The sequence below is a fragment of the Dendroctonus ponderosae genome, unplaced genomic scaffold (assembly GCF_020466585.1).
Source record: "Dendroctonus ponderosae isolate FM_Combo_2020 unplaced genomic scaffold, Dpon_F_20191213v2 Dpon_F_20191213_1, whole genome shotgun sequence".
In the NCBI taxonomy this organism is placed as follows: domain Eukaryota; kingdom Metazoa; phylum Arthropoda; class Insecta; order Coleoptera; family Curculionidae; genus Dendroctonus; species Dendroctonus ponderosae.
This window is the reverse complement of record NW_026017110.1, coordinates 19,219,560-19,245,618: the sequence shown is the minus strand read 5'-3', so window position 1 is coordinate 19,245,618 and position 26,059 is coordinate 19,219,560. Positions and strand designations below refer to the sequence as shown.

Genomic DNA, 26,059 nt, shown 5'->3' with positions numbered 1-26,059 from the left:
AAGATCAAAACTACAATTAAAAAAATACCTTTTGTAGACAAAAAATTATACCTACTCTTCCAAAAATTCGGGTACTGGACCGTAAATTCATTGGAAAATTTTTGACTGAGAATATTTTGCTTGGAAAATCGTGTATTCGGCATGAAAGTCTTCATAAATGTCAACTTTTACAACTAGTCTTAATTTCTCAAATATTTTTTTCAAACGGTTGCACACTGAGTTTAACTCGTTTTACTCCCTTGCGGTTGCCGCTATCCAATTTGAGGCTGGAATGGCTTTTATAACTACTTCTTCGGGCTTGTTGGGGCTTTAGAAACTTTGAAAATATACATCGGAATTGCGAAGTTTTGGGCAAATAAGTGTACAAACAATGTGGGTAGTAGTTTAAGCCTCTCTAACTCCAAAGTCCATTTTCTGCGAAACTATATACGACCAAACCATGTCAATGAAAAGTGGCGTTTTGGTCTAAATTCGACTCTTAAGTGAAAAATTGGCACATTTGCGATTTATAAAAATTCCGAAGTTTTCAAAAGAGAGATAAATTATTGGAAAACTTTTTTTAAACTATTGAGTTGCTCCCAAAATTATATTTTGAAGTGAAAAAAATCTTGGTACGCCGCCAAACTTGTAGCAAAAGAGCGCGTTTCCAGAAACAACCAGCGCTGAACTCTTTGAAAATTTGAAACGAAATGAACTCCCTGGCGCTAAGACGGTGACCATGAAATTTGGCACTGAAATAGCTTTTTACGCCAAGTCTATGGGATTTTAACGAGTTTCTCAAGTTCTGAAAAATTTTGATAGCTGACCGATAGTTACCGGGTAAAGAGTCGAAGTATTTGCAAGTAAGAGAGTTTTTCGCTTGCCAATATTCAGAGCCCATTTCGTTCCAAGCTACTGCAAATGCAAACAATCTGGATGTTTAAAGCTAAATTTTGAAACTGAGTTATCGAGGGAAAAATTCAAAGTATTTTGTTCGGGAAACGGGAAATCGTCTTCTCAATCTTAAAACCATCATGACTTCCAAGTTTTTCAACTAATCGCAATTATCCGAGATTCAGTTTTGAGAGCAAATCGTACGTTGTTCAACAAATTTCCAAGTCGGCGCGATCATACAAAACAGTTATGCAGAACATTTCTACATACAACAAGCTATTTTTCCAAAATAAGAATGCGACGTTAAATCCACAAAGAAAACTTTGATAACATTTGTCCTGAAATATCGTCTTTTCGACCTTCAAACTCTTATGACTCAAGTTTCTTAACTGATTTCAAGTTTGCAAAACAAGATTTTTATAAAATCACTCGCTTTAAACGAAATTTCAATGATACAAATCTGGTCCGTACTAAGAGTGTTACTTATTCATTCATACTAAAGGATAATGCAAGATCGTATAATAATAAAATAAAAAACTATAAATAAACATAATAATGCAATATATAATTATTAACAATTTATAATATTGAAATATCGATGTTTGTGCCTCACTCAAGTTTGATTAGGTGAATGAGCTTTTTAATTATCTATCGAGTTGTAAGAAAACGACATGATGTATGAGCTGGTGGCTCAATTTTCCTAAAACCTCTTGAAAGAAAACTATTGTCTAAACTTTGCATTTTCTAGAAAAACTCTTGGCCGAGTTTCAATTAGTGAATGAAACATTTAATTCTTAATCCAGTGATGTGGAAATAAACTCTCTGTCTCATTTTCTTATTCAGATATGTTTGAAACGATGGCTTTATCGCCAACATTTTTGAAAAAATTGTCAAATTAGTTACAATTCGAGCGTTTTTTATAGCTGCATGTTCGAACTCTATGGGACGTGTGGAATAAAGTGTTTCAAGCAGTAAAACAGTTTAAGTACATAAATAAATATTAAGCTGTTTAGTTCAAATTTCCCAGAAAAATGTGTAATATTCAAATTTCACTTTTGTGTAAAATCTTCCATTATCTCCTACCTTGAGTCGCACTTAATTGGTAGATAGTTTTGTCTCAATGAAGTTGTAGGAAAGTGAACGCTGCAGCTCAAAGAGTTTTTCAGATATCATGAAAAAAGTGGCGTCATGTTTGAGCTGATGGCCGATTCTGTTGAAACCGCGTAATTTTGCTAATCCTTTCTCAGTTATGTTTCACTTGATAAATCTGTTATATGATTATTTATCCAGTGTAGTAAAAATTAGCACACCAACTTATTTTGTAGCTCAGATATGAGTAAAAAAGTGGCGGCATGTTTGAAATCATGACCTTTTCTTTTTTCTATTTTCTACCTGTTGGAAAAAATCTCTTTGCTAAACCAAATCGAAACCTAATTTGATTTAGCATTTGCCTCTAAAGATGTTAGTCTATTGCGCTTCGAAAAGTCAGGAAAACATTTTATCTGATCTTCAAACAAGTTAACATTATTTTAATAAGAAACAGCTTTATTTAAAGCTATGGTTAATAAAAATCGCAACATCTATAAATAGCAAGAAGTATATTGGTTTTAATTAAAATTGCCGGTTATACTCGTACTTATTTAAGAAATTACATTTGATTTGAAAATATTGGCTTGCCGATTAATTAAATCTGATTAGACTATTAAAAGGTGTCTATAAATATAGCTCAACGAAATCCCTGCAAATGTTTAAAAATTCCTAATAAAATTGTGGTTAATATTAAGAGCCCGGCGTTTCTAAATGCAATTGTGGTTTTACTAATAATTACTAGTCAGCCAAGACTGTTTTCTTACTTTTCGCAGCATCCTTTGTCATAAAAAATGTTACTTGTGAGTCATAGTAATTAGTATCTCACTTGCTTGCTGAATATTAATGAATTTACTGCATACACAGTTGAACAGACAGTTTTTCAATAAAGCTAAGTTAATATTCAGTGTGATTCATTGTTAAATATAAGTTTATGTGATACAGTGTGTAGCGAAACCATTTAGAACAGGACAATGAATGTGATTTTTGTTAAAAATATTCTAAAGTATTATGTGAATTACTTTTGTTATATTGTAGTATAAAAAATATAGCATAAAAGGCCGTTCGAACAAGCAGAATTTTTCAGTACACATTAACGTTATCGTTAAACGAAATCAGTGAGTAGATTTATAAATTGCATTGGTTTATGAGCATGGCAACATAATTAACTTGATAACACCTGAATATGTTAACCCTGAATAAAGCGCAACTTCAAATTAAGTGTATTAAATTTGTTACAAAGAAGTTGATTATACATTTTAAAATTGGTTCAATTCATACATAGGAATATTCATATATTAGCTTTAAAAAATCAATCAAAATCATGCTTTTACCGGTGGCGATGGAGTAATCCAATGTACTGGGCGGCTTCCATAACACGTTAAGTTATAGCTTTCGCCTGCAGGAATAACAGGACTGTCTGCATTGTCGTTTCCTATAATCACCGGGTTGTCTCCAAAGGCTGAAATTAAAAAATGGTTGTGGAGAATGGCTTTGTCTTTATTTTTACTGTAATTTTTAGAGTTTCAGTCATCATAATTATAACTTTAACTATGGAGGATACAAATTTTTACATAGCGCATCTGCTTTGTCAAATTAAATATTACATTCTTGCAATTGATAAATTAATTATTTAATTTGACCATCTTGTCGAAGAATTCTTGAGAAAATTTTGCCATTCCCACTTCACGTGGAAGCTCAAGTAACTAGCAATAAGCTTGGCAGTTAAAAAAAAAGTTCAAACTCCTAATTACTGCGAAGGTCTCGGTATTCACACAATAATATTTTTAGCTAAATGTTTGTTTATAAATTTCACACTAGACTATCAAGATTGGTTTTGAGTCATGCATCTACTAGAACATGTGTACGCACGACTGAAACGTAGATTATTTGAAAAATTGATATCTAATCTTGCAAACCGGATACAACGCAAAGCCAACATGGATACTGTGGTTTTATGCCCGTTCTTGGTTAAACCGATGTGAATGGCCATGCCAAGAAAATATCAAGAAATTCCACATCCGTGTTTTTACATAGAACCATTTGACGTAAAAGGTTTTCAACATTTTGTTAAAATTATGTTGCAAAAATATTTTGCAAACCTTTTAACAAACATATGTTGTAGTAACAGCAAGATCTTTACTCAAGCTTCGGCTTTAAATTTACCAGGTGCATCAGTTTATAGTAGGAGAACTTTAATCGACCGAAGATCCAGAAAATTGACAAATTGAGACATTTTTTAATCCTTTTAGAATATAATATTTTGGAGCTTTCCAGTTCCATTTTACAGTAGGTAGGACCTACACACCATTTAGTATTATTATTTTGGAGACTTGCAAGCTTTTTAGACCAACGCGCGCAAAAGTGTTTGTCCCAGATATCTTCGGAGGCAACAGTGCGTAGAATTAGTGTTCAGAATGCTCTCAAAATCATAATCTGGAAGACTCTTAATTATCCTTATGGAATATAACTCATAGGAATGAATAATTGGAGAAATGATGAGGTACAGAGTACAGAGGATACACAATTTGCTGCCAGTACGAAAAACGGCCATAAAAATGTGTGCTCATAAAGAATACAGACAATGAAATACCGTTAAGGGAATATTGCAAAAAAAAACCCCACTCGTGTAAGATTTGGAATAAAGTCTAAAGAGAGAAGGCACAATATTTCGAAGTTCAAATTTTCATATAGACTAGTGTTCAGTTAATTGCAAAATCATTTCAAGTTTCCGTTTGGATTTTGCGATTATTTATGCATGAAGGAGTTTGAGAATTTCGTTTTGAGAAATGATTGCAACGAAATAGTTATTTTTGTAGGCACTTAGAGTGGAATATTTATTTTATGAGTAGAAAGCGGTTTTTTCCATTTTCCGATTTTCCAGAAGTTTTCAAAATGACGTCGGGTATTTGTGTTGTTAATTGCAAGCAAGCTGGAGTTTAGCATTTATTTTCTCTGTCATTTCCTAAGGGAGAAAGTTCCAGATTGATGCAATTTGTAGGGCAAGATCAGTTTCCAAGCCGGAGAAAGTTTAGATTTACTTTTTTTTTTGTTTAGAACTTCTTCATGCAATTTTTGACAATTTTTCAAAACTTCGTTTGGTTTATGAGGTTGCTTAAGCAGGCCGGAGTTTGGCAGTTATTCATTCAACTGGAACTAACAAAGTGCGAGATTATTTTTTGTTGGTAATTTATAGTGCCAAGTTTATTCTACAATAGATCCGCCCGTCAAAAGTTTCCGCCATTATCAGGCTATCTTCAATGTTGCATGGAGTTTTTGCGGATATTTAAGCAGATCGTAGATTGACATTTATTTCCTGAGAAATGTACAAGGTGAGAACGTTACCTTTATTTGGGATTTGTAGGGCAACATCTGTTTTATGAGTGGAACGTTTTTTTTTTAATTTTTAATCATCCTCAGAAAACGTTTGCGAAACAAAACAAATATGTTTCCGCTTATTTGTGCAGATACCGGTCAAGTCAGACAGCGACTTTCTGATGAATTTTCTTGAGTATATTCTGCTTTAAAAGAAGGAAAAATGTCGATATTCGAGTCTTCTACAAGCTATCTTAAAAATGTATTAATTTTACTATTTACAATTTGCGGTTGTCTATGCAGTCTTAAGATTGGCAGTACTTTTCTCAGAAACCACTGAAGTCGAAGATTTACCTTCGGGTCTATTTTATAGGGCAATATGCGTTCTATGTGTGGAAAAGGTTCGTTTAGAGTAATCATCTTGACACTGTCAAGATTTTTTACTTTGCTATAGAATTTAGGGGTTGCTTATGCAGGACTAACTTTGGCATTTATATTCCCAATTTCTAGAAAAGATGGACAGTCACATTTATATAAATTTCGTAATGCAATGTGTGGTATAAGTGTAAAATTATTTGACAAAAAAGGCTGGCGTTTGAATTTTCAGCCTTCGTCAGGCAATTTTGGACATTTTATATTTTTTTTTATAAAAGGCATGGTAAGATCTGCTGGCAACGCGGCATACAACCAAAAGCATTTCCCAAACTTAAAATACATACATATATAATTGTTATTATCTTATCTGCAATATCGTATTTAAAACAGACTAAGTAATTAATAAATTAAAAATATTAGTTGCAATAGAACTCCTTTGTTCGTTCTTATCTACCAAAAGAGTAGAAACGCAAAAAATGTCCAGTCTTTTTCGTCAAATCTTAAATTATCCACACATCCACAATCTCGTAATATTCCGCAAATAAGTTTAATGGCCACTCAGAATGGTTCAACCAATTTTTAAAAGAATTAATAGCATTTTCAAGGTTAACCAAACCAAATGTTTCCTCTGGAACCCAGGTTTAACAGCATAAATATTTAGAGAAGACAATGTTAGAAAAGCTATGGAAATGTTCACGCAAATAAGTTTTTACATCAATAGAAAATTTTGGCTTTGTTTATTTGAATTATTACTTATGAAAAACAATCGGGAACTGTTTGCGTCCTGCTATTTTAACATAAAATATGCTTGCTTATTGCACACATTCATTCTAAGCATTTCTGTAAAACTCGATATTAACCTGTATTTAACTGAGAATAAATGTTTATTTCAAATGCCTAGTAGTTTGCCATTTTCTAATCCGTTGTTCTTGTTCTAATCTAAGAGAAAAAATAAGTAAAAAATTATGAAATGGTATGATAATTCTTTCGTATGCAAGCAGGCACTCCAAGGACGTGTTTGTGACCTATTAGTTCTTATTACTGATCAACAAAAGCCGGGACTTTGATGAGCTAAAATGAAGCACACAAATTAGGGAAATCAGTCAAAAAAAAGAGTTTATTTCCTGAAAGAAATTCTTCCTAATTATTATAAGACTATAAATTTGATGCAAACCACATTGTTAATAGCTTCCTGATCCATTATTAGGATTGATTTAGGTAAATAATAGGCATTTGGAACTAACTTATTTTAAGTAGTCGAAGGTCTAATTATTTGATGATTGAAATATTACTATTTCCCAGTAGCATAATTTTCAGTAAACATCAACCCGTTTGAAATATGAAGAGTATTAGTTAACTTAATCACGATTCTCTGTCCTACAAAATATAGGTTGATGGCATTTAGAACATGGGAGAGGCATTGGAAGAGAAGGCAAACGTGACGAAGTTTTTTTGCATTTTTTCTTGAACTTTATTTTATAACGGGAAAAGAAACATTTCCAGTTGCCGGCAAGTTCTGAAAATTAAAAAAAAAAAAAACCTCTTAAAACTTTGACATAGTACAGCACTTTTCCAAAGAAACCGATAAGTATAAATATTTGTTCCCCCCATAAAGGTTTTATATTTCTCTGATGCACTATAAAACTTCTGGTCGGAAAAAGCATGTTTTATAAAAATGCCATTTCAGGTTTATGTTCTAGCGTTGCCTAAAAATAGTCATTAAGAGAATGCAATAATAAACTACTGCTTTGTACAGGGTTATTGATTGAACTTTGGCCACCCCGTTTTTTAATCGAATTTTAAATTTAGAGAAAAATATTTAGATATAAGAGTTGTGGATAATAACGTCTAGTTTACTTTAAGATGATACAAATTTATACCGGGTGTTTTAAATTCAAGTAGTAGACCAAACTTACATTTTTTTAAGGAATGACACAATTTTTATTGCATATTCGAATTGCGGTCTGGGAGTTACGAATTTTTGTTGAACGTAACTTCAAGTTGTACATGTTTTTTTCATTTTCCGTCGAGTTGAAGTGGGGATTTTAGTCAAATTTGGTCCACTTTTCTATCGAAAAGCGAACATAAAGCACGATATATTTAATTAATAATAATAAAGCACCATAATTTTTTTGATGTAAGTGGTTTGGGAGGTACGAATTTTTGGCTAACTACACTTCAAGTTGTACGTTTTTTTTTTATTTCTCGTCAAGTTTAAATTTTTTTGAGAAATCAGTAGAAGTGGGGATTGTTGTAAAATTTGTCCGGTTTCGGATAAAACATTGTTTTATGATGCGAAAATTTGATTGATAAAAAAAAATCCTTCTTCCAGAATTTTGCGTACAATTCGAACATGCAATAAAAAGTGTGGCATTTCACTGAAAAAAATGTAAATTTGATACGCGGCTTGAACTTGAGATAACTTGAGATAACTTGAACCCTGTATAAATTGGTAGTATCTTAAAATAAACCAGACGTTATAATCTACAACTTTTGTATTTAATGTTTTTTCCTAAATTTCAAATTAGATGTAAAAACGGTTGGCCAAAGCTCAATCAATAACCCTGTACATTTGAATAATCAATAAACAATAGGTACGTAATTAAGACGTCAACGGTCTGCTAATTGAAACATGCGAATTAAAGCACTAAATAGCAAATGTTTGATTTCCTAAGAGCAGATAAAAAATTGAAACAGGACAAGGCAGTGGAAAATCCATTAAAAATCCCGGGCAGTTGCTGCAATTCCACCCACTTATGTAGTATCGTAACGATAATTGACATTGTCTATAAACAGTCGGAATTTACGATGAGAGCGTATTTAAAATCAAATCACATTTATGTATATTTAATGTCAGATTATCAGTATGCTACCATTATGTAACATTTTATTGTGAAACGATAATTCACATTCGCTACATCAGAAAGTTCATTTATCTATTTGTATGGCAAATATCTGGGGATTTTAAGGATTAGATAATTTTATCATCTGTTCAATGCTGTTTTCGATGCAATTTACTTTTTTGTTCTTTTTAGGTTTTTTTAAAAAAATTAAATAACGGTTTGTCAATTCTCGAATTCCAAGAATTTTGAAGTTTTTGAAAACATGGCCTTTCTGTTCTGCTATAGCAGCATCAGTGCTTCTTTTTGCATATTTTGTTCACCATATCGCTTTGTTGTTCCTCAACGTAATTAGAAAAGCAGTAAACGATGCCTATTTAGGTTTGTGTATCAGTCAAGTATAGATGGTGGCAAAAAATGAAACACTATTTTTCATGGGCCCGAAATCAGATCAGAGAAAAAAATCAGAAATTAATTTAGCTCTTAGAACAGATGCTCAGGTTTCTGCTGAATACTAAAACTATTTCTTACTAGTAGTATTTTACGATCAGCTCTTGTATATCACCTAAGATAGTTTGGTATCCATCGTAATTGGTATGTTGCTCTCACTCGTGGACATTTCAGCGAATATAACCGAATACAATCGTTGCCATTCGAATTAAACTTTTATATTACGAGGGCGATTTTAAACAAATGCAAATTTTGTCCCACCAACTCGAACTTTTGGTGGTTATAAGCGATTTGCTCATACTTTCGAATGCACGGAACTTAAAATGAAGTTACTCCAAAATGAACTTATGTGCTTGAACTAAGGTGACTAAAAGGAATAAGGAAAAGGCCAGTGAATGTTTACTTTGCAACACATTTTCTTGTTTTCAGGTTAATTTAATCATGATGAACAAGGTATAACATGAAATTCCGTCAATTCATGTCACTTCGTGCAACTAGTAAATCGGATTCGTTAACAGTTGATAACGCATTACATTAGAATTAATATTCATGAACGTGTAAGGCTTTTAAAGCTTCAACTACGGTCAAAATAAACTCCATCAGTTAGTCATTGTATTGAATTAAAAAATAAATTGTTGAAATTAATTTCATCAAAAGGAGTCATAAACAAATTTGCTACAGATTATTTTGTTTACTCCTCCACTCCATTTTTAACTATTTAAATTGGTTTCAGAACTGATTTATTCAAGTTTGCCAAAATTTATATTAAACGTAGATTTTTTTATTTACGTAGAAAATTATATTAAACGTAGACTTCAGTAATTGTTTAGGCATGTTTTATAGATGCTCTTCTTTGGCAAAGAATGGGTTTCTTGCCTGTATTGAAGCAAACCAACCATTTTTAAATTTTTATTGCAGATCATTTGCAAAATACAGTGATTTAATACGACCAAGGTCCGCTACTGTAATTGAAGGAAAACATCATCTTTAAAACAGGTGTTGATCGCCACTGAATAGACGATTAAAAGTCGATTACTTATTAACTTGTGGAAATAACTCATGTACAAGAAAGACATGTAAAAGACATTTCAATACAAAATAGACTTTATTTTTCTAAATTTCATTTTGCTTTGAGTAATTTCGCGGGTATTTAAGGATCAATTTACACTCACAAAATTTAAGTACATACAGAAAATTCTTTCACAATTAATCTTCATTACTTTGGTTAATGAAGGTTGAACATTCCATGTTAATTTACCTTTTCTGACATGAAATAGAACGACGAAACACCACAATAAGTAAAATTCCCTCATCTTAAACCAGCATGACGTCACTGTTTTCATACATTCCTATTGTTTTCGCGTTTCTTCGATTCGCACTGGCCTCGTACAGTAACTGAACTTAAAGCGACTTCATAGAAAACTCGAGCTCGACTAAGCTAAGTCACATACGAACTTAAACCTGCTTAAGTGCTTCAACGTAAATGCCGTCCGTATTCGTAATTCATAATTGGTCTTGATCAACTGGAAAGAGAAAGCAACCAGTTAATTTGTCACATTATTTCGTTGCGCGATCATCAGCTTGTAGTTTATTTACTATGTAATTCCAACAATCCTTGATTACCTGAGAAGTCGTATATATCATATTTATCAAATTTTCCATGTGTAATCATATAGGTAAGGTATTTCCCAATACAATTGTTTTGGTTGAGATTTTGATGATATTCGATACTCACATTATTCAGTTCAGTAATTTTAAGCCGACATTAGAACAAAATTATTTTAATGAAGTGATTGAGAACATTATAACCTAAATGATATATACGAACAGAATTATACGCTGAAGAAAACCAGGTGCTACTGAGATCTTAAATTAAAATATACATGTGGGAACAGTCGCAAAACTACACCTTATATTATTTGGCTTCGTAGTTTAAACTAACTTTAATTAGCAAGACCGACTTTACATGCTCTACGGTTAGATTGCTTCTATTTTTACCTACAAAACAAAACATGCTCTGAAGAACGATCAACTGAGAAAATGAGATCATTAAGTGAAACATTTTTAGTTTTATAAGTAGTGTTTACCGCAAAAACATAATTTCCAGAGAAAATGTCTAGTTTTCTTTTATTTATTTGCACGATAGGCTGTCGAATAAGATAATTTTTATTTTAAGCAAAGTATATTAACATCGAACTGTGGCATTAAATCTACCCAAAGGAAAATATGTAATTTCTAATATATATTTTATTACCGATTTGCCTGTTGGGCAATAGTAAGACATTTTGAAAGAATATTTGTTTACAGTGTATCTAAGCCAATAAACCAATTTTTGAATTGAAATTATAAATAATAATGGTAATGCTACCTACATAATTGTGGTAATTACTACTTTTCTTTCAAATAATTTCAATATTTTTTACTCTATCATTGATATTTTATTGCTTCTGAAAAAGAAAATTTAGTATTTTTTCTTACAAAAAATGTATATACCTACTTTATAAGCAGTAATAGATTACAATTAGTTCCAATATTAATTCAAAATGGTGCGATTTTTCACCAACAAAAAATTTTCTTTCAAAGTTGTATTCTTAGGATTTTTTTTTCATTTTACTAACTAAATTGCAATGACGCATGATGAAAGAATGATGGAATGAATCATCGTAAGCGCCGTTAACGCTCCAAATACTGAAGAGATTTTCAGAAAGTATCACTATATTTTTTTATTTACCTTTAAAGTTGATGCATTTTGTCGATCTGGGTATAGACTGTAGATTTTCAGCCTATAGGTACCAAGTCTCGAGCAGCAGACAAAGATCGAAATGGTATCGAAGGTTTCTTCAGCCTGCAGAAGGCAGAAGGTTGCTCGAGAGCCATGACTCATTTTAAATTCCAATTTCCAATAATTATTCATTTCTCCGTCGTTACGTTCTGAAAAAACTGCTAGTAAACTCGACATAGTTTACGTGTTTGGCTCTAAACATTCGTTTCAGTTCGCATTTTTTCTCAGTTGATTATTCGGTTTACAAGTAATATTTATACTTTTTTTACTCGTTTTTTGGAACCACACGATTTTTGATGATCAAAGAAAGTGATCATATTAGCAGTCAAAAGTATTTAATCCATAAAAACGGAAAAAGTCAGTGAAGGAAAGCGGTTTTTTGGGATTAATATTAAACAATTTTTGTGTATTTAATTTTCTATTAACCTATTTCTATTTTCTTTATAAGTATAACAGCTTTATAATAATCATTTGATGCAAACGAAATTTACGCTAGTTACTACTAATTCAATTAAATTTAATAGTTTAGTAAAAAGTCAAACAAACATTGTATAGTATAAAAAATAATAAACACACCTTTATATACTAGCAAGTAAAACTACTATATATTTTATGTTTCGTTTTGTATGCTTTTTTATTTCACATTGCAATTCATTGTGTATACAACAAATATTTTTGTCGCTTTTTGAGTGATATCTTTTAAAAGAAAATAACATCAAACGAAGCAATTTAGATTTGTTTGTAAGTATATAATTCCTTTACCTTCAAAGCCAATTTTATCACCTTTCTATGCAGTTGCATGCAACACCAATTTCATGAAGAAAAACCATGTATTCGTTTTCAAATATAATAGACATAAACTGAAAAAATCAATGATGATTTAATTGAATTTGTCGTCTTTATGGCACTTATTTATAGCTCTAAAATATGTTATAGCTTTTCACTATCACATTTTTAATGGTTTCGAGTTTTCTGTCGAAATACCACTTTTTTTGTGATACTTTTTTATAAAATAATCTTATTCACAAGTCAACTGAGTCGAACGAATCAACGTTAATATTTACATATTGATTATGGTCATTTATTCCATTGTTGTGTTTAAAAGGGCGTTTATTATCCTTATCTTGAATTTTATTAATTACTAAACTCTTGTATTGGGGCATTGTGACATAATTATCGAGTTCCGCTTCCTCTATTCGAACCACATTTTTTGGATTCTGCAATTCAGTATTGGGCATACAAAGGTATGTGGGGTTCGAAATACTGTTTATCGGCGTTACAGGAGTTAGATATCCAGAGTCACTTTCCAAATTGTCGCTCGAGTGTAGCATTGGCCTTAGTTCATGCCCTTCTGTAAATTACATAACGATTAGTATAGGAAAGTGCAAATAAATATGTGATTACATTTTTTATTAATGCTCGATAATTCGATGTGCTGAAATATTTCACTTTTTTGCATTTACTTCCGCAATGTAACAGGTCGAAATTAATTTGTCAATTACAAAGTCCTTAAAACGTTTTCAGTTAAATTAAGAAGACATATATTATAAAATGCTTTAACTACTAAAATAAGGCAGTTTTTAAAACGTTTTTTATTTTTTGTAGGTTTCTATAAAAACATTTTCTATCTATTCTTTTATATCTCTTCGTTTTCTATAAACATTTTTCACTAGTCCCGCATGTTATTCCAAACTTTTTTTTTTATTTTTGGACATTCACAAAATGCAGATCAATTTATGTATTGAGTCTCGGTTTACCCTACAAACAATAGGCAAATAATTTTTTTTAATGTTTAAGTTACCCGTATTCTTCATGCTCAAAGGCTTAGGTTTTTCTTAGATTACATTAATTACTCTGGTTGGTTTTGGTATTTATGTTTATTCTCACTCTCTGGGATAGTGAATAATTCACGTATCTTTGTTAACCGCAATTTGAATATCATCGACATAAATGGACGTTTCCTTTCTACCGTTGGATATAAAATTGTCCCAAAAAAATAAAAAAAAAACAGAACGGAAGCAATGTTTTCGGTACTCACCCATATTTGGCGTGTATCGTCCTGCAGGACCATACTTGAATACATTGTCATTCTTGTTTTGTCGAATCGGTTTTTCATTGATATCCATGCAAAGATAACCGTCTGGAGTACCTCCAGTTTTCGGGATTGGTTGCTCATCAGTAGGACTTTCCACATTTACATACCTTGGCGACGGAGTGGACAAAAAATCAAACGATGGAGGACTTAACATTCCTAAGAAGTCCGTATTGTTCATGTTTTCGTTGTTCATTTGAACGTACGGGTCATTTAAATCCACATAATGCTGCAAACACATTCGCCCATTAGTTAACAAATTAACAACTTCTTTGGTCATATTTGTTGAATCTGTTTCGCAAAATTGCAAATCTATCACATATTAAAAAAAGAAAAATGTTTCTTTAGCTGGGCTAAATAATTTTTAGCAACACTATTGAAAACGTAAATTCTAAATTACAATTAGCATCTGGAAATAAATATTAACTTTCGCTCGTGATTGCGATTTAAAAATTCGAGCATATGTTTAGATGAATGATTGAAAGGTTACGATAAAACAAATAATTTGAAAATTTTACCTGACGAACGATATCTTCCATATAATTTCCGATAGACATTGCCAGCTTTTTAAAGGACGGTCTTGCTAATGGTTTAACATTCCAGCAGTCCTGCATTATTTGATATCTGAAATAAATACATTGAGTTTTAATGTAAATGTTGAATATCGAACCTTGAAGCTTTTGTTACACTTTCTGCAAGCGTTTTTATATGGTTTACCTTCAAATGGATCAATTGTTGAGGATCAAAGTGAATGTCTGGGAAACATAAGATTCGCATGTATCATTTTCAAGGTGCATACAATTAATGAGTTAAATAATTCATTAAATAATTAATCTCTTTTTTATATTGAACAACTCAACAATATGATGAGAGTTTATTTGAGTTTGATCCAAATTCTTGCGCTCCAGATAAGAGTATATGTTATGAGAAAAAGTGAACTTTGAAACGTACATATACTCAGGAGCCAGAGGTGGTGATTCCATTCTATAACCATCAACTAGTTTCTGGTATAGACGTTCATCTGCTTCCATTCCAGGATAAGGCGTTCTAGCTAATGAAAAAAATTCCCATAAAACTATGCCATAAGACCATACATCTGATTGGGTTGAAAAAACTCTGTCTCTTAGTGATTCTATCGCCATCCATTTTATTGGCATAGGATTCTGAAATAAGAATAAGTGAATTAATAATATTCATGTATTGTTTGGTATAATGTAAGTTTGAGTTTGTAGGGAGACTAGACAGGTGAGAAAAGCAGAAAAATAATGAACATCTTGAAAGCTTACACATTTGTGGAATAAAACGAAAACGGTTTTTGGCAGAAAAAGAAAAAAACATGTTTTAAAAAAGTAAAAAGTCACGAATGTAACTTTTGACGACTGACTAATATTTATGAGTGAAAATAAAATCAAATAACCATTTTATAACAATCACAAAGGTTACTTTAAATACAGACCTGACATTAATTTCGAGATATTTGTCTTCTGGTATATAATAAGCGTTTAAGAAATACCCACCTTTATTCATGTCAAATAAGCTTTAAGTATATATATTTTTTACTCATCTTGAAAATATCCAAGCAAAAAACAGTCATTATTATTATAATTATTTGAACTTCGGCGCCTCTTGTTTGCAAGAGTTGTATTGGAATTGCATGGTTTTAGTACTTATGAAAAGTTGAATGAAGCAAGTTTTTGTACTTGACTGTGTATTTGATATACACAAAAGCAGATTTCGTTGTTTATACAGTGCGTAGAGACCTACTTCCTCTCACTTATGGATACGAAAAATAAATACACACCAAATTTAGTATTTTTTAATTTAATAAAATAAACGTAATGGCGCATGTTTCTGTCGACGTAATTAATCTTGAGGCCTTTGATATTTAACTTAAACATTCTTGATGGCAGAAATACATTCTAGTTATTTGTCTTTCTGGAACTATATCAAGTTCATCCTGCCTCCAAAAGAATTTTCTGAGCATCAATCAGGTAATCAAAGATTTTCTATCGCCATAAAATTTGAACATATCTTATCTAATGAATTGAATGAAATTCTATCGGTAGGGCCAAAAGAGCTGCATATGCCTCTCACCTTACACAACTTGTTTTATACTTATTTATTTAATAAAACTAATTAACAAATAGGTATTAAAAAAGTAAAACTTACATTTCCTTTCTTTTTATAGTTGTTATCATTATACATGGTTTTGGCCAGTCCAAAATCACAAATCTTGACTACATTGTTGTCGGCCAGAAGAATATTTCTGGCCGCCAAATCGCCATGAAGTACTTTTCTTGTTGCCAAATATTCCATTCCTCTGGCCACTTGGAATGACCAAGCCAAAAGATCACTAGTTAAAATAGGTTTTACGTCGCCTTTATAATCGCCTTTGTAATTTAATCTCCATTCTGGTTGAGCGCTATTACTACTGCTGAGAAGCATATTCTCTTCACCTTAAAAAAAACCGAGTTGGAACAATTTTAGCAAAGATGCTTTTAAAAGAAATAATTTTAATTAAAACTTTTATGACTTTTTATTTTATTAAACAGATCAAAAATATAAGTAACTTTCTAAATATTTTAAATTTTAAATAAGTAAAGTCGAAATTATGACGATATATTTTATTTGGTCTATTAAATTGACCGCAATGTTTGTAGATGTTACACATGCAACGCATTATTTGAGCGAGAGGAACTTCTTTCATTTTTCGAAAAGAACATTTTTTTTTTAATATTAATTTCATATTATCTTCTAAACACAGAATCTTCCTGCATCCGCGGAAATTTATTGAACGCAGATCAGTGAATTGTGTTGCATATTTTCTAAGTTTAAGTCATCATTTTTACATAAAATATACAGACACTTTTAGGATGTCCTGAAGTTATACACAGCTTTAAAATTGGCACCTTATTTTCCCAAGTCATTAATTTTCCTGATTTCGAAGTTCAGAGAAGATAAGTTATTTATGCGTACCAATTGATGTAATTTGAGTATTTCCACTCATCGTGTGTCCTCTGTCTCTATAATCTTGCATAGAATGTGACCTGACATCGTTGCATCTAAATCAAATAAATTTAAAAATAATAAATACAAGCACAAAACATATATGCATCATCGTGTTAACTTGAGTGTGTCAGCTTTTATAGATAATTTTTTTTAATTGGTACATGTTTTGTTGCTTTGTTTGTATATTGTTACCTGCTATCACTGCCCACGGAGTAGGACCTATCTGATATTTCTTGTCCAATATTATAATCGACAACTCCAGTAGCTGGATCGATTTGATCAATGAAATTTTCCCGATGTTTATAAATATAGTTTTGCAGGTTTCCAAAGCGACAAAATTCCACAATAACAAATAGTTCTCCTGAAAATGATATATTTTGTATCAAAGTAAGGCAGATTTGTGCCAGCCAAGTTTCTACATATTTTTGCCAGGAATTTGGTGCCAAATGAAGCAAATAAACTTACTTTTTGCCACATTTTTAGTGCAGGCTCCGAGCAAATTAACCACATTAATATGTTTTCCTAGATGTACCATGATTTTCAGCTCTGAAGCTAAAGCTTTGATGTATGATTGATCTGCATTCTTCTTAACCATTTTTACAGCTACTATTGTTGAAGGTTCTCTTGCAATTATACCTTTAGCTACAGCTTTCATGACTACGCCAAATGCCCCTGAGCCCAGTTGCTTACCTGAATTATTAAGTAACTCTTTTTTATAATATCCAAAACCGCCTGAAGTGAAAATTACCTATATTTAAATGTTCAACTGGAAATTCAAATTTTTTGTCATATGGTAAAAGTTCGGCTTGATCATCAATTCCTAGATCTGGATTGAGATTTTCAGGACTACCGTTGTGAAAATGTTCTAAACCTAAATCCTTCAGCTGCCGTTGCAATTCCTATAAATATTGTGAAACTTAAAAGATTTCAATTCTTCGTTTTAATCAGACCACAACATGATAATTTGAAAAGCTTTGAAATGAGAAACATGTTTATTAGGATACTAGGGAAAGAACAACCGTTAAAATTCGGAGATTAATTAAAAATATAAAACTTACCTTTTCTCGTCTAATTTTGATGACAATATAAATGATAGCAATAATCAGGAGAACGGCAATCAAACCAGTGACGTAGTAATATACAGCAAGAGAGATCTTGGTTACTGAAACAGAAATATTAACAAAAAAATATAAATCTATTGTTCCTAGAAAATTAATTCAATTAATTGTGTTTATATTGTGATAAATTGTATGTATGGCTCTTATTGCTCTGTTATTCATGCTTCTTAGAAACGTTTTAAGTTAGGAATATGACCAAAGTTAATACTGATAGGTAGTAACCCACTTCAATAAATTTTTACAAGAAACACAAATAAAGCTTCATATAATATAATGCTAATAAATGGTTTTTCGTGTAATATTTTTTAATCTGTTGTTTATCTCTGTATTTGCATTCCCGCAAAAATATAATCAGCATTAGAGTATCGATGTTGTAATCTAAATGTTTCAAAGACTCTTTACTGCTTACCTTCAAATTTCAATTGTCCTTCTCGGTAAGTCATACCATTTGAGTTCGATATCTCACATTTATATATTCCTTCATCGGTTGCCTCAGTGGGCTTGAATACCAGCTCCATTCCTTCATTTTCAAAAAATATTCGTTCGCTCGGATTGATAACTTGATCGTCCTGAAAAAAAATTACTTCGATTTTATTGGCGTTACTTTTTGCTACTTCTAAAAAATATATATTTTGTCAAATTTGTTATTTTCAAGGCATTTAAATGGTCAGTACCTACTACTAAGTGAACTAATAGTTTTTACCTTAAACCACTGAATAGTGGGTTTAGGAATTCCACTGGCATTACAAAATAGCGTTTTATCCATTTTTGGATACGCGATTAGGATTTCGTTTAGTAAATTAGTGGCTAACACTGCAGGTTTTTCTGGAACTAAAAACATACTTTTTCCAGTTTGTTCTCATTATTTCCACTTAAGGTAATTTACCTTTAACCGTTAACGTTATGTTGCGATATTCATAGGAGAAGTCGTGCCAATTATGAATTCTGCACGTATATATTCCGGAATCGGAAATTTGTACGTGCTTTAACAGTACGGACTTATTTGTTGATAACTCGCTGTCTGCAGTATTTTGAAAATGTCCTGCAATTAATAAGTTAAGTAATATGAATAGATATTTATTTGCAAAAGGTGATTAACTTTATAGAGTTGCGGGTTGAATATTGTATAGTATTGATAGCAAATATAAGAGTCTGGCTGAAAATTTATAAGAATCTTGATTCTTGAAAAGACAATTTATTTCGCCGAAAATCTTCGAGAATATATTTTGGAAATTAATAATAATTTATAACACAAACCAATTTTTAGACTATCGTCTGGTCTAGTTGTCTGAAAAGTGTTTCTTAATTATTTGGACATTGTCAAAAAACCGGTTTGCATAATAATCTTGATCGTACAAATTTTCAAAGAAAAGTTTAAAGTTGACAGAAATTTCGGTTACAAAAAAATCATTTATATTGATATTCGTAATTGTTTATCCATTTAAATTTATTACAACAGTTTTCTACACTTACGTTCGTCTAACGGCTCACTGTTGAACAACACGCTTAATTCCGCAGATTTTTTTGGGCACACACCACAAGTGAATGTGAATCTTTCATTTTCTGCTACAATAACTTCGACTGAGGTTTCGTTCATATTGACTATAGCATAGGGCCCAAAATTGAATACATCGAAGCCACCTTTTACATCTGTAATTATGTAAGTTTCTTGTGAGGTAGCATATTGAACCAAAAGTTACCAACAGCTCAATTGTTTAATAACATAACAATTAATGTATGAATATAGTGATTACCTCATTCATTTTATTCCACATTCATAAGAATTACTAAATATTTAAAAATAATATATACTTATTGATTGTTATAAATATTTTTTCATAAAAAAATTCGATTTTTTAATATTTATCTATTTAAATTTTGCATTATTATTTCAACTATTATTGATTCAGTATTCAAAAGCCAATATGGACAGTAAATAAATTCTTACTTAAATCATTAAAAATTGAACATTTTTAATTCCGAATGATTAGATCGATTAATGCTTTACTTGCATTCTTATAAAGTATAAAAGTAGGACTACTAAAAGTGCATTCAATTCAGTCGATGTTATCGAATTTTTTGCGCAAACTGAAATTTTCAAATCTACATTTTATTAAAAGATAATACATTTTCCACGGGCCATAATTTTGCTCTAATTACTACTTAACGCAACTTTCTTTTATTCACCTGATATATAATATTGGCTTGATACTTCGGCACTTCCCAGATAATTAGACGCCAGACACTTAACTTTACCGTCTGTGGAAGTGTCTATAGTGTAATTCGATTTGGCTGAGTGCAACTCAGATGCCGATACAGTTTCCTCAGCTTCCTAAAAATCACACACTTTCCTACATATTTTGCGATGTTGATACGAAACTCATTAAATAGGGAAGAAACATGACAGACTTGAGTCTTCTAACAAACTTACTAACTTTAGAAAACTGGCAATTTCCACCAGCTTCGCACACTATTCGCTGCCAGCTAATGAGATCAAGTGGATTCCCTGTAGCTGTGCACTCCAAAATAGCTTCCGAGTTAACGTAAAAAAAATTGGGAACATTTTCCTCTGAGGTTGTGCATGATTGTCCCAATATTGTCACACAGACTGTTGGTTTTGCTGTATTAAAAAGTGCAATAGAATTAAACAAAAAACCAAAATACACCAACATAGTTTAAACTATGCAATAGTTCATTATTAGCTTGAATTAATGGGCTTACAGAAAGTAAAATTGCTTTAAACAGAATCTAACAGAATCTCGCTGTTGAAGTTTTTTTCTTATTGAAAGTAAAGTTTGAAAGCATTATCCAAACACTGAATTTATGATATTTTAATTTGATTAAATAGGTATGATTATTTTATTAACATAAACTTTTTTGTAACATTTCATTAATTTTTTTGCATTGATTTTCATTAGATGGTCCTTTCAACACTTACCTTCGACATCCAACATTACTTTAATTTCAGCGGATTCTGAGCAGTTTCCAGTTGCATGTTCGCGACGTGAAATAGCTCTTAATTTATATAAACCAGCATTTTCTAGTTGAACATCCGCAATCGTGAGTATGGCTTGGCTATCAATAAAGTCGCCACTGTATAATGAATTGTTTTTGATTATATTATTTCTGGGATCATACCTAAAATATGCAATAATTTATATTTGCGTTATTCACTGAATTGAAGACTAACTTACCATGTTAGGTTTGGTATCGGATGACCAACTACATTCACAATCCACTGCACTTTTTCATTGGCATTGACGGAAATTGTTTGGGTCTCATTACTTTCCTTAATTTCAATGTAACACTCGTTTTTATCTAGAATTTTTAAAAGGTTTTCGTTATTCTTAAAGTTCGGACCCATTTGCTTCGCTTCTGCTTAAAAACTTATAATTATTGTGTATTTATGTGACAAAAATATTTTCTGGAGATATTCCTTTAAGAGCTTCTGAAAGAAACAGCTCCTGTCTCAAGCCAAATATTTGTTCGAAAAAAACCAAATAAAATAATTCTGATTTGTTCCTAGGAATGATTGGGAAAAGCTTGCAATTAGAGACAAATTTCATTTAAAATCAGAATTAATAATCGAGGATGTAGGATGTTTAACGCATTGCAAAGAACAAATAATGTGTGTGTGATATGCTTCTCTATTTTAAAAGCTGATTAATATTCTGCATTATTTGGATATTTAAATTCGAAGGAAATTGAACAAAATCTATTATTATTCCTGGTCAACCAACTCGTATTTATTTCTTCGATCTTTTCTGTTCCCTCTCCAACAAGTTGCAAAAATATTTGATAGAACGAGACGTAAATCTATAGCGTGAGCTTCATATTATTCTAAGTTCACTTCGGTGGCAAATTATTGCAATTATTTGACGGAATATATACTTACTATGAACCATTATGTCTATAAGGGTTGTTTCAGAATGGTGTTGATAATCAAATACCCTGCAAACATACGTTCCAGTATCTGCAAGAGTGCTGTTCTTAATCGTTATAGTTGAAACTAATGTTTGGCGATCTTTTGTGTACATATTATCAGCTACTTTTACATCGCCTGAATTATTCTTAAACTGAAAAATTAAATGTTTTTTTAATTAACTTCAAGAAATTATCATAATTGCATTTAGGTAGTATTGAAAATTGATTTAAAATGAAAAATTAAAACTAATCTGAAAGACTTTAGAATTAAGCAAAAGTGAAAATGTTCGATCGGAAGCTATCGAGTTTCAAATTATTTGGCATGATATTTTACTTTAAGTTAAAAGGTTTAGTGTTTTTATTGATGTCAAATATCAAACTATTTTTGTAGTTTAAGCTTAAAACTATAAAAAATGTGTTTTTATCATAGTCAGTTAGTCAAATACAAATTTTTATTTTCCCCTTTTGTTTGTGATCTCGTTAAACATTTGCCTATTACATTATCAAAAAGAAGGCCGTTAATTTTGAATCACCCATTATAACTATTACAATTTGTTCATACACCCATACATTTTGAAGACGAATTAAAAATGGAAAAAAAAATTGTAACGGCGAAGTAAGCATCTGCATGCAAAACGTTACTGTTTACTGCCGTTAAGGCATATCTTTGCAGATAATAATACGCAATAAACTTGAATTTATTCACAAAAGAAACTTTATACCAAGTTTAAAATGCATAAATTGCAAATAATGCAAGTGAAGCGAAAATATGTAAATACTTATTATTGCAATATTCTGTGTAGTTTGTGGGCTTTTTGTTTTGTATATTACCGACTATAATTTGCAAAGAATCGTCTCCCAAAAACAGTAAAACAACTTCTGGCTATATAATTAACAACTCAAAGCATGGAAACATCTACATGTTGTACTCACATTGAAAGTTCCTCTTGGTGTAGTCCAATGAAAATTGATGGAAATCGCTCGTTCTTCCAAAGAACAACTTAAGTTTATGGAGTCTCCAACTTCAGTATGATTATGCGACGCATCGATTATTCTGGGAACTGCCAATCTCATCCTGGGAGCTAAGGTTTAAGTCAAATTGATTATAATAAAATTATCTAGCGTCCAGACAGATAAGAGAGAAAGCACTAATCAAAAACTATCTACAGCCAAGCAGAATTCGTTAGGAGCTTAGTTGCAAGAACAGACAGACAAATTATGAGTGCAAATATTTTAAGCAAATTAGCTTACTAAACATAATTCCATAGATTTGTTTTTGCAAAAGTATAATGCTCTATCTCTATAACTAATATCATGCTGATTTGCTTTAAATAAAATTCGGGATATATCAGGATTGACGGTCATTCTACCAGCTGCCTTTTCATGAAGATTAATAGTTAAAAATAGATTTTTTCAAATATATTGGTACGAATTCAGCAGCATGTGGATTCAGTTCAATTCCGACTGCATTCAAAGCTTGCTCATGTATAACAAATTTTAGTGAAAAAAAGTGGTTTTCCATTTCGTCATTTTATGATTTTTACCTGCTATTTTATCACAAAAATTATATTGAGTTCATTAAACAGCTTTTTATTAATGATCTAGCTTAACGCAGATAAACTTGTATTTCTGGAATATTTTTCTTTATCGAGTCAAAAAAAATAGTTTACTTTAAGGCGATATGTGATTCTGTGAAATTCTTCTTGCAATGACGAAAAATTTGAATTTTGCATGAAAAACATTTAGACCTTTATTTACATTGGCTTTCGAAAGAATGCAAAAACCTTCCCAGCGATACACTTTCCATCCAAATGGACTTTGCTCGATTGGCACAAAGAATGAGTCCCACGTGATTCTACCGTCCTGTTTATTGCAGCTTTAGCGCCTAAGAAAATCGGATTTATTGCAAAACAAGTTTGAAATAATTCGTTGTAAAAGCAGCCCTTGCTGGGACTTAGGAACAACCAATTGCTCGTAGGGCTCTTCTAGAGTTTATTATATCCGAAGACATTTATTCGCAAACGTTCTTACTGAAATTGGCATTCAAGTGCGTTATAACGTGAACAACCTTTGATGATAAACTTTATTTTTAAGTGAAACTCCTGGTTTTCTTAACTGGAAATAAGCAAGCCATATTACCAATAGTGAGATAAGCATAAAAAATTGAGAGTGTCTGGTAAACATAAAAATATTAAAATTGAGAACGCCTTAAAAAAATAGTGTCCCGATCAGAAGTAATCCTTAACTTTATGATAACATTGCACCAAAAAACAATTTAAGCAAGTAAAGAAATTCGACAAAACATTGAACCTTCACCGATCAACTGCTTGTTTACTTACGGTCCATTTCGAGATATAATAATTTTTCTGTAATAGTTATGTCATTTTCCCGTTGGAAAGAGCAATAATAAATACCCTGCATCTTATGGCGGAACTCTTTGAACGTAAATCCAGTTTTCGGATTAAATTCAGAATGTATCTACAAAATAATGATTACAGAAGATGGAACCCAAGGCAATGCAAGTGTTGAACTGTTTGATGCAGCACATTATGTGATAAAACATGCATTAAAAAAATTTACAGCTTTAGTGTTAATTAAGATGATTTTATTTGAATTGTATATTATGTATGTTTATTTCTTTCTACTTTATCTCAGACGTATACATTCACATACTTTTCATTGGACTAATGATAGATTTTTAAATTCTAATGTTTCGGTTTTAACACGGCAGCCGAACCCGAAACAAAAACACACTTATAAACCGTGAGAGATCGGTTTATAAATACGATGAATTTGGTTGTCTCAGCATCCAAACAAATATAAAAGTTGTCTTCTTCAAAAATACTCGCTTTAAGTCATCCTATAATAATATTCAGTTGATGTTCTCTTGTTGTATTCTAATTAACTGGAAAAGATAAACTGACAAGGACTTTCAAGATTCTTTGAGCACCAACTAAGATCTCTAAAAGTGTAGAAATACTGAAATTTTACCAGTAGAAATATGCGCAAATATTTCATCTGGAAAATATTTAGCTTGAGTGGGCTTTAATGTCGGCGGAAAATCTGCTCTCGCTGATAATCAAACCTTCAAGCGTGAGGCATATTTAGCAGAATAAAGATTATTTTAGCATAATTTACTCTTGGCATGGAATAGAGTAGCCGGAAAAGTTTTCATTTCTATGTGCATACATTAGTAATATGGAAAAGCGGTTCTAATTTAAACTCTTTGATTTTGATAACCCACATATGACGCCGATAGCAAGCAAAATAAATCAGTTTTACCCATTTTGTAAACTAAACTCATGTCTCCAAAATACACCATTTTTCCACTGCTTTTTACTTTCCAACTGAAGTATTTTCGAATTATTTTTTCTTGCAAACTCAATTTAGATGATGGCATGTTGAAAGTGTTGTAAGACAAATTAAAATTATGTTTTATAATTTAATTATGCTTCGGGAGAGGCGCATGTTGACATCATAATTAAAATAATTTAACACAGGTTTTGAATGAGGGTAAGGTTGACGCTGAAATATTAAATTAAATAATAACTTGTGTCTTTAGCTTAGAAAGTGACGCAGTCTGTATTTACAAAGAGGTAAAAATAAAAATATTGCAAGTTTATTCCAATTTTAATTTCTTTTGATAATATTGCAGCAATAAATGACTTAGATAATCGAATTGTTTTACAACAATTATGAAATTTTGTAAATTTAACTTAAACATACATGTGGATGTATATGACCCTTAAAATTTTATAACAATTTAATAACGCTTTAATATTAAATATTCAGCTAAACCATGATCTAAACAATTATGAGAAAAACAAGTAAATCGTTTAATATAAATCATGAAAGGGTTGTTCAATTAAAATGGCTCGCAATGCGGAAATTTAATGTTAAATCTATGAAGTGAATGCTAAATTTAATTTTATAATTTAAACTTTACTGCGGTTTTAATAATCATATTATTACGCGCGAGCTTCGATGCCACTAAAAGTCTTTGATCTAGAATCGCAAAAGAATAGCAAAGCAGTCACTAAAAGTCTTATCAATATATAAAGAGTTTGAATAAAATTAATTATCGCGCTATTAAAATTAAAATTAAATGCCTTATCGGAGGTCTCGTTTAAGAAAAAAGTAAAATTACTTCTGTAGAAACATGATGGTTGGATGTAATATATTTACATTGGTTATT

At 31.2% G+C, this 26,059-nt stretch overlaps 3 protein-coding genes across 12 annotated transcripts in view; 1 reads left to right on the top strand and 2 right to left on the bottom strand.

The window, feature by feature from the left end:
• Positions 1-11,764, bottom strand: part of LOC109533006 (vascular endothelial growth factor receptor 1-like) — a 29,298-nt gene extending 17,534 nt beyond the window's left edge. Inside the window, exons 1-3 of one of the 6 annotated variants that reach the window (XM_048670692.1) lie at positions 11,671-11,764; positions 10,198-10,462; positions 3,294-3,421 (exon numbers count right to left, since the gene is read on the bottom strand). In XM_048670692.1, the coding sequence (XP_048526649.1) occupies positions 3,294-3,421; positions 10,198-10,282 (213 nt within the window). In that variant the 5' untranslated portion in view covers positions 10,283-10,462; positions 11,671-11,764. Of the gene's footprint in view, positions 1-3,293; positions 3,422-10,197; positions 10,509-10,562; positions 10,795-11,670 lie in introns of those variants that run through there. The other 5 variants (XM_048670690.1, XM_048670693.1, XM_048670694.1 and 2 more) reach the window with 5 other exon arrangements.
• LOC109535692 overlaps positions 1-26,059 on the top strand; it is a 133,231-nt gene that overhangs the window by 8,011 nt on the left and 99,161 nt on the right. The window lies entirely within an intron of this gene.
• LOC109535686 (vascular endothelial growth factor receptor 1) overlaps positions 12,127-26,059 on the bottom strand; it is a 24,267-nt gene continuing 10,334 nt past the window's right edge. For 4 of the 5 annotated variants that reach the window (XM_048670696.1, XM_048670699.1, XM_048670700.1 and 1 more), the window contains 20 exons: positions 22,798-22,946; positions 21,836-22,016; positions 21,135-21,258; positions 20,879-21,078; positions 20,376-20,560; positions 20,128-20,272; positions 19,414-19,590; positions 18,827-18,982; positions 18,644-18,771; positions 18,350-18,509; positions 17,881-17,984; positions 17,571-17,721; positions 17,288-17,512; positions 17,015-17,183; positions 16,790-16,875; positions 15,983-16,269; positions 14,765-14,976; positions 14,332-14,437; positions 13,760-14,042; positions 12,127-13,072 (listed from right to left, as the gene is read on the bottom strand). In XM_048670696.1, coding sequence (XP_048526653.1) covers positions 12,744-13,072; positions 13,760-14,042; positions 14,332-14,437; positions 14,765-14,976; positions 15,983-16,269; positions 16,790-16,875; positions 17,015-17,183; positions 17,288-17,512; positions 17,571-17,721; positions 17,881-17,984; positions 18,350-18,509; positions 18,644-18,771; positions 18,827-18,982; positions 19,414-19,590; positions 20,128-20,272; positions 20,376-20,560; positions 20,879-21,078; positions 21,135-21,258; positions 21,836-22,016; positions 22,798-22,946 — 3,557 coding nt within the window. In that variant the 3' untranslated portion in view covers positions 12,127-12,743. Of the gene's footprint in view, positions 13,073-13,759; positions 14,043-14,331; positions 14,438-14,764; positions 14,977-15,982; positions 16,270-16,789; positions 16,876-17,014; positions 17,184-17,287; positions 17,513-17,570; positions 17,722-17,880; positions 17,985-18,349; positions 18,510-18,643; positions 18,772-18,826; positions 18,983-19,413; positions 19,591-20,127; positions 20,273-20,375; positions 20,561-20,878; positions 21,079-21,134; positions 21,259-21,835; positions 22,017-22,797; positions 22,947-24,203; positions 24,343-26,059 lie in introns of all 5 variants that reach the window. The other variant, XM_048670698.1, reaches the window with a different exon arrangement.